This window comes from Strigops habroptila, chromosome 8 (assembly GCF_004027225.2).
Source record: "Strigops habroptila isolate Jane chromosome 8, bStrHab1.2.pri, whole genome shotgun sequence".
NCBI lineage: Eukaryota > Metazoa > Chordata > Aves > Psittaciformes > Psittacidae > Strigops > Strigops habroptila.
In genome coordinates this window covers 52,180,494-52,188,745 of record NC_044284.2, presented here as the reverse complement: position 1 = coordinate 52,188,745, position 8,252 = coordinate 52,180,494, and the positions used below count along the sequence as shown (strand labels likewise).

General features: G+C 50.5%; 1 protein-coding gene across 1 annotated transcript; it reads left to right on the top strand.

Annotated features, from left to right (window-relative positions):
* Nucleotides 1–965: 965 nt before the first annotated feature.
* On the top strand, nt 966–7,401 carry TMEM53 (transmembrane protein 53). The gene is made up of 3 exons (XM_030494537.1): nt 966–1,056; nt 1,622–1,734; nt 3,501–7,401. The coding sequence occupies exons 1-3, from the start codon at nt 999–1,001 to the stop codon at nt 4,161–4,163; spliced, it is 834 nt and encodes a 277-aa protein (XP_030350397.1). The 5' UTR covers nt 966–998; the 3' UTR covers nt 4,164–7,401.
* Nucleotides 7,402–8,252: the final 851 nt, after the last annotated feature.

Genomic DNA, 8,252 nt, shown 5'->3' with positions numbered 1-8,252 from the left:
CATCAGATTGAGATCAAAAGGCAGAGTGGTGTTGCATCAGCCTCAGTCTGAGTGTGAGGTGCCAGGGACTGACAGCCTTGAACTCAGGGAAGGACAGAGTGAGGTGATTTGGCACTACCTTTGCATCCTGCATAACTAAGGTCATGCCCAGCCTCAAGCAAAACTTGTATTTCCCTAGCAGGTTTCACCCTCTCCTGGCATACCTCAAGCCCCCCACAACCCTCCTCACACACAACGCACCTTCCTCAGTATACCCCAGTGCCTTCCACCCAACCCCTATGAACCCACAGTCCCACCAGCCCCTCTCACCTACACACCCTGCCTCCCAGCCCCACTGTTACCCCCAGCCACCACCCCAAACCTAAGCCCTCCCCTCACCCCCTGCATCCATCCCAGCCCCTACCTGCCCTCATCCACTGCAGCCTCAACATTCCCCACCCCAAACCCGATCCAGCCCAACTGCACCCCAAACCCCACCTCAGGCCCTCCAGTCCCTCACACGCTCCCTGTCCCCGGCCCCCCCCCCAGACCCAAACGCCCACCTCAGGACCAACAACCCCCTCAAGCCCCCACTCCCAACCTACCCCCCAGCTCTCCTGACCGTGTCCCGCTCTCCCGGCCCTACAATCACCCTCATCGCCACCCGCCCCGGCCCTACAGCCCCGGCGCCGCCTCAGCCCCTCACTCCCTCTCACCTTCCCCGAGGGGGCGGATACCCCGCGGAATAACTGACACCTCAGCCGAGCCAATCACGGCCCGCTTTTACCCCTTCCGGCCCAATGGGAGGGCTCTTTTCCACCACGGTGGGCGGGGCGCCCGGCCTGGGCGCTAAGGGCGCGTTGCTAAGGAAGTGTGAGGCGGGGAGGGGGGGGACGGGGCGGAGAGTGGGGCGGGGTGGGCGCTTCGCCTTCCCATTGGCTGCGGGGCGGGGCGGGGGGCGGAGCTTCCTGTGGGGACAACGGAAGCGGCGGTGGGGGGTGAGGTAGGAGCTTGCGGACATGGGCGCCCGCGGGATGGAGGACGCGGTGGTGGAGCTGGCGCCGGGCGACGGCTGTGGTGCGGGCATGGGAGGGGCTCCGAGGGGCAAAGGGGAGGCGGGTGGGCCAGGGGGACCCCAATGACAGGAGGGCAGGGGGGACCCTTGAGGGTGGAGAGGCGGGGATTGAGCCTGGGGGTCCCCTGAGGGTGGAGGGGGGGACCGGGGCTCCTGAGGGTGGACGTTGGGGATGGGACCTGGGGGATCCGTCAGGGGTGGGAGCCGTGGAGGCACTTGTGTAGCAGGTGTCTGGTTGGTTGTGGGGGGCAGTGCGGGGCACATTCCCCCCCGAAGTGGTGTCTGATGGCTCCCCAGCTCCTGGGAGGTGTGAGGAGGGGTCTCTGCCCCCCGCGGTGATCTGCACGCTGGTGGTTATCCGTCAGTGGAGAGCTTTGGGAAGCTGCAGGGATTGAAACTGTGCTGCGTGTCCGTGTGGTGGAACTGGGATGGGGCAGCGTTCATAACTGACTGAGAAATTAAGCTGATACCCAGTTCACTGTTACCTTTGAACTGCATGAAGCAAGCACGTTGCCGTAAGTTCTGATTCTGGAGGACAGTTATTTGAAATCTTGTGATTTGTTTCAGAAAGCAGTACAGAGAGAGGATGTGCAGATGGTCAACCTGTGGTGATCCTCCTGGGTTGGGCAGGCTGCCAGGACAGGCACCTGGCCAAATACAGCGCAATCTACAGTCAGAAGGTGAGTAGGTGATCCATATTTTTGTGACACTGTCATGCAGCTCTCTGAGAAACTGCCTCTTTTTGTGCACATTGGTAAAATCGCTCTAAAGCCTCCCTTAGTCTGAAGAGTCACTGGGAGCGAGTGGCGAGTTCTGTTGTCATTGGAAGCTTCTTGTCTCTTGGAGCCCAGGCAGCGCTATGTAACAGTGGCTGATGTCATCTTTGTGTGTGCAGCTGAGATAAAATTACCTCCTTAGAGAAACTTGTGTGAATCACTGGAGTATTTTGAGACTTTTAAAGTTATTCAGGAATGATGTGAACTATGTTAGCTTTCCAAACAGGTAAACATGTGGGGAAAGATTATGGGTTTATGGCTTGCTAATAAGTCACAGCACAGACTTGGTGAGGCCAGGCTGAGGATTGACAGAGCCCATCAGCATCTGTCATTTGTTTGGCTTTTCCTGCCTGTGAAGGTGATTCATCTAAATATTGTAATCCAAATTCATCCTGTCTGTGAAACAGGCATCCTATAATAATCATACCTGCTCATTGGGAGCTCCTTGTGTTTGAGCTAGAGAGGTCTGTCTAATTGCTAGTTCCCTAAGTTATGATATTTTCTAATACTATATTTTACTGGAATGACCCCAGCTTGTAGATCTAGTATTTATCCAGATCTGTTTCAGCTATAGGTGGTAAAGTTTGTACATTAACAAGATTATTGCTAATATGTAATCTAGTGCAAGAGTCGTTAATTGGCTTGTTCTAGTGAAGAATTAATTGTGAAGTGAGTGTTGTGACTAAGAAATGGTGCTGAGCAGATGAGGAGCGTGTTACATGGCAGCATAACTTTAAAAAATACTTTTCTGTCAGAAAGATGACAGGAATGGGAAAGGAGAGAAAGGGCTTTCTTAGCTCCCTAATAATGAAGTGGCTGCAACCACGATAAGACTGTATAGAAGATTTTGATTTAAGAACTTGATATCCCCTTCTTCCTTGTTCACTGCCTGTGGAGCTCTGGGCCAGAGGGCTGACGTGGTGGCTTTGCCTTGTGTTTGTCAGTGTGTAAGGTCAGTGAGTTTAGGTGATAGAAAAGATCTAAAGCATTTATAAATGTAGTTCCATCTGCTCTATTTAGAAACTCCTCCAAGATCCTGTTTCCCAATCTACACCTAAATGTAAGGCCTTAACTGTAAAGGCAGTTGAATCTCTGAACCACTGCTCTTCATTTGTACAGCTGGAGCACTTCAGAAAGGCTTACAAAAATCATGTCAGTGTTGATTGTGGGTGAGTCTTAGAGACAGCTGCAAACAAGTACTACCCAAAGACAGGAAGAATTTCCTCCCCCTTCTTGCGTTTGTTTCGATGGCACCAACTAGATGTGTACCAGAGCAGGCCCCTCTTACCCAAATGGCTGATACTTATGGTTTGTGAATCAGAGAGATGGTTTTCTCTTCCTGGGTGAAGACTAACACTTGTAAAAGCTTGAGTGGCAATGTCCACAGGTGCTGTGCCAGTTAGCACAAGATCTGAAAGGATTTAAAACATCATCAAATCCAGGCCTCTGGTACCGCAGAAACCTTTTCATAATACTGTGTGCTGTTATGATTATTATAATCCTATTCATATTGGTGCATTGCTACAGATACTAAAGACTTTCTTCTGGACCTGTGGTTTCTGTTGGAAACCTGCCCCAAATCTTGTTGTTCTTTGTGTTGATGCTTACCTACTCCATGTAGTTTACAGCACAGCCTAAATGTGTGTGGGGTCTCTTTCTGTTCCCCTCAGGGGTGCACTGTCATACGCTACACGGCTCCATGGAGGATGATATTCTTCTCTGAGACCTGTGGCATCAGATCCCTCCAGGCCCCAGCCAAGCGACTCCTGGAGCTACTCTTTGACTACAGCATTGAGAACAGACCCATTCTTTTCCATGTTTTCAGCAATGGTGGTGTCATGCTGTACCGCTACATCTTGGAGATGCTCCACTCTCACAAGCCATTTAAAGACCTCAAAGTAGCAGGCACCATTTTTGATAGTGCCCCTGGCAGAAGAAACCTGAAAGGAGCCCTTCGTGCCTTTGCAACTGTCTTGGTGTCCAAGAATGTGCTGCTCAAGTATTTCCTCTTATTTACTTTTGCTACCGCAGCTGCTGTGCTGCGGATCTTCCTGTACCCATTGACCCGCTTCATCCACAAGAGCCACTATGACTTCCTGCTGAAAGCACCCTCACGGTGGCCTGAGCTTTACCTCTATTCCGAAGCCGATGCCATCATCAAGGCCAGCGAAGTGAAGGACATGGCTGATGCCCGGCAGCAGCTTGGTGTCTCCGTGAAAGCTGTGGACTTTGCGTATTCAGCTCATGTTAGCCACATGCGGGCATATCCCACCTATTACAGCAGCCTCTGTACGACTTTCCTGTCTGACTGTCTTGAGGGCTCACCTCAATAGAGCTGTAATGAGCACCAGTGTTTGCCTCTTTGCTCAGTTGATATGGGAAACTTCACCCCCTTTGCCTTTATGTGTTTGAAGGGAGGAAGGTTGAGACTTATTAGCTGTTTGGGTTGGTTTTTTCTCTCCACCATATACAAGTTTGAAAGCCTCCGTGTTATAGCAGAAGGTAGATAAGGATTAATTTAAAGTACTGAAGGTGAAATCCTAGGATGGTTGATGTTGATGTGCTTTGATGATGACACCTGGGTGTCACAGGCCAGAATTTCACACAGGTTGTTACTTGTTTCTTCCTGTCTCCTATTGTTCTCTGCTTTCATGTTGTCTCCTTGTCACTCATGTTCAATATGCATGTTCTGTTGCCTTGTGCTGATTTTACATGTCTTTTGCTGTTTTTTTTCTTCTGAGCCATTTCTTTTATCTCACAGTGAGCAAACAGAAACAGCTCTGCAGGACTTTCCTCTTGGTGCATCTCATCTCTTATTATACTCCTTGCTGGAGATCAGGCCCAGAAACCAAGTGTAAGACCTGGAGAAGGTGTGTGCAAGGCAGTGTGACCATACTGTCATCTGGTTCCACTAAATAGCTGAGATAGAGCAGTCAAAGCTTTGATCCTTGTTGAGAGCTCAGATGTTTGTGGTAACTTTCGTGTTCTTCAACCAAAACATTGAAGTTAACCTTTTTGAATGTCTCGTGTTTGTTTCTCTTCCTTCCAGTCTTTTGTGTGTTCTCCTGAGTAGTTTTATTTCGTAGGAAAACTGCTCATTTGTTATTGTTGGTCTTTGAGCAGCCCATATTGTGCATTGGGAAATGCAGGGAAACTGGCACAGCTGCAACCCAAAAGACCTCATACACAGCAAGGTGGAACTACACAGAGAAATGAAACTGTCTCTTGGAGTAATGATTTATGCTGCTGTTTCTTAAGTCACTTCCAGCCCACAAATGACCATGACATTCAATGTTTTTCCCCATAATGTTCTCTTCAGATGATCAGTCTTTGCTGCCCGTGCAGCATGTACCAGTAATACAAGAAATGAATTCTTTCCATCTAGTGAAAAAGTAGCTCATTGCACTGCACTTCAGCCGTGTTTGGTTTTGGGGTTTGTTGTTTCTTTGTGGGAGAAGCAGGGTTAAAGACAGAGGAGAACCTGCTAATATGTTTGTTTACGTCCTGTCACACCATTGCCAGTTAATTAACCTTGTGGTGGACAGGATTAGCCAACTTTAAATTCCCAGTCCAAGATTGCCAGGAACAGGCTGCGGAGGGCTGTGATACGGGCTTGTTTGAGCAAGGAACTGCCCTTGAGAAGTAGGAACATAAAAAGTATGAGGATTTTTATGGCGGTTTGCTGCCTGTGGGCTGCTGTGCTTGTCTTGCCCACCCTTGGGGTGCTGTCACCTACAATTATAAAGCATTTGCTGTTCTGAATCGAAATGCAGAGATGGAGGTCTCTGTGGAAGCACAGGGTGGGTTGTGCTCAGCAGCCAGCACCGCTGTTTTTAGCAGGCTAGTGTGGCAGCACTTATGTAAAGCAAAGAGTAACCCCATGTTGGGCATGGCTGTAAAGGATGTACTGGGGTGTGTAGGTGATAATTAACTGAAAAGGTGTTGATGGCTTGGTTTATCTTCAGGTTTTTTTTAAAGCAAGAACTGGCTCCAAGCACAGGAGTCCTTGTTGCTCAGGGTTGTCTTCTGTAGGTGTGATCCCAGTTTCAGGTGCCACTGTGAAGATGAGCTGTGGTTACCCTGGGTAAAATAATCCAGCCTGCTGCTTCTCCAAACTCCCTCGAGTTTGGGCCTGTAAAATCCAGGCACGGTCCCCTATACCCAGAAAGCTCATCAGAGATCTCCCAGCTTTCTAAAGCAGGCCCCTGGTTTGTGCTGTCCGTGCTGTAGCTGCTGAGCTGTGCTCTGCCTGCCTTCCCAGGATCTGCGCTGTGTCTGTTAAGCATCCAGCCTGTTTGCGGCACTGCGAGAGCTCTTAGGGAGCGGAGGTGGTAAAAGGTTATTTGAGTAGCACTTGCCCTCATGCTGGTTTCTATGGGTTCGGTATTTACAGAACAGTTAAACACTCCATAACATTCGCCTCTGGATTAATACAGTTGTGCTGGGCTGGGAATCTGCTGTTCCTGTTTATTGCTCTGGGTGTTGGAACTTCTCCTGTTTAAGGACTTGGGCTGTTGCAGAGCATGGCTGGCAGGAGCCGGAGCTAAACCCTCTGCCTCTCTGCAACAGGATGGTGAGGTTCCCTCTGGGAAGAGCCTCGCTGGTTTCAGCTCCACCTTCCATCCCCACCTTCACCTCCCCACCATGGGATTGCTGCTTCCTTAATTCAGCCCAGCTCTGCTCCAGCTCCCCACTTCCCCTGGCAGCAGGCAGGGAGCGGGTGCTGGAGCTCTGCAGTTGGAAGGGCCCTGGGCTTCACAGGCAGGAACTTGCTCATGGGCATTTCCACTGCTGCAAAACTGCCTTGAGATCAGGGCTGGTCACTGTACACACCTCTCTAAGAGCAGGGGTTTCTGGAGCAAGTCAGTGATTTACAGAGGCACCATCAGCACCACTCTTCTGGGTAGGTTTCGTTTTCTGTGTCCCAGCAAGTTTTAATGATGATTATGAGCAGTGTGTTAAACGTACTGTCTGTCTGATATATCACCACCTTCCTTCCTATGCAGTACGTATGCTCACCCTCCCCTTTCTGCCCTCTTTATTTCTGTTGCTTTTTATTTAAAACAGAAGGTTAATAAGTTGGAGCCTGAAGGCACATGGCCAAGAACTGATCCAAGCACTACTGGATTCAAAAAATCCAGCCTCAAATGCTTAATCCTTGCTAAACTGTCACGGTTTGGTGCAGCCCGAGTTCCTAAAGAGCTTCAGCCTGAACGCTGAAAGCCAAAGGTTGGGATATCTTGGCAAATCCAAGTAAATATCTGACAGGAGCTGTGGGAGGGTATTTCAGATGTGGTCTTGGGGAGGGAAAATGCAGCATCCCTGGGCTTGCCTTGCGGGATGGGAGTGGGATATGGCACCAGTGATCGCTGCTGGAGGGTGCCCTTGCAGCCAGCGTGCCCCACAGCAGTGGGAGAGGCTGCAGTGGGGACTGGTGCAGACCAGGGGCATGATCCAGCCCAGCCAGGGGTCACGTTTTGGAGCAGGAGGGAGCATCTTGCAGCACAACTAATTCAAAACAGGCCCCTGAGCAAAGACTGACCTGTGCCTAATAAAGGTGTTGTTTTAAAACAAGTCTGCTGTTGCCTTTTGTGTGTTGGGGCAGCAAACTGTGACCGGGCTGAGGTGCCATCTTTGTCTGTATTGGGATGTCGCAGATGGCCTTCTATGATGGAGCCACGGAACTGATGGACAGCGGCAGAGCAGTTGATGTCATCTACCTGGACTTGTGCAAAGCATTCGACACTGTCCCACATGACATCCTTGTCTCTAAATTGGAGAGACATCAATTTGATAGATGGACCACTCGGTGGATAAAAAACTGGCTCGATGGCCGCACGCAAAGAGTTGTGGTAAATGGCTCGATGTCCAGTTGGAAACCTGTAACGAGTGGTGTCCCTCAGGGATCGGTGTTGGGACCGGTCCTGTTCAACATCTTTGTCGGTGACATGGACAGTGGGATTGAGTGCGCCCTCAGCAAGTTTGCCGATGACACCAAGCTGTGTGGTTCGGTTGATATGCTGGAGGGAAGGGATGCCATCCAGAGGGACCTTGACACGCTTGTGAGGTGGGCCGATGCCAACCTTATGAAGTTTAACCAAGCCAAGTGCAAGGTCCTACACCTGGGTCCGGGCAACCCCAGGCACTGCTACAGGCTAGGCAGAGAAGAGATTCAGAGCAGCCCTGCAGAAAAGGACTTGGGGGTGTTGGTTGACGAGAAGCTTAACATGAGCCGGCAGTGTGCACTTGCAGCCCAGAAAGCCAACCGTATCCTGGGCTGCATCAAAAGAAGCGTGGCCAGCAGGTCGAAGGAGGTGATCCTGCCCCTCTACTCTGCTCTTGTGAGACCTCACTTGGAGTACTGCGTACAGTTCTGGTGTCCTCAACATAAAAAGGACATGGAGCTGTTGGAGCGAGTCCAG

Coding starts and splice junctions, on each gene's coding strand:
- TMEM53 (XM_030494537.1), top strand. CDS start 999: ATGGGCGCCCGCGGGATGGAGGACGCGGTGGTGGAGCTGGCGCCGGGC. Junction 1,057..1,621: donor GGCGCCGGGCGACGGCTGTG/GTGCGGGCATGG, acceptor GATTTGTTTCAG/AAAGCAGTACAGAGAGAGGA. Junction 1,735..3,500: donor GCGCAATCTACAGTCAGAAG/GTGAGTAGGTGA, acceptor TGTTCCCCTCAG/GGGTGCACTGTCATACGCTA.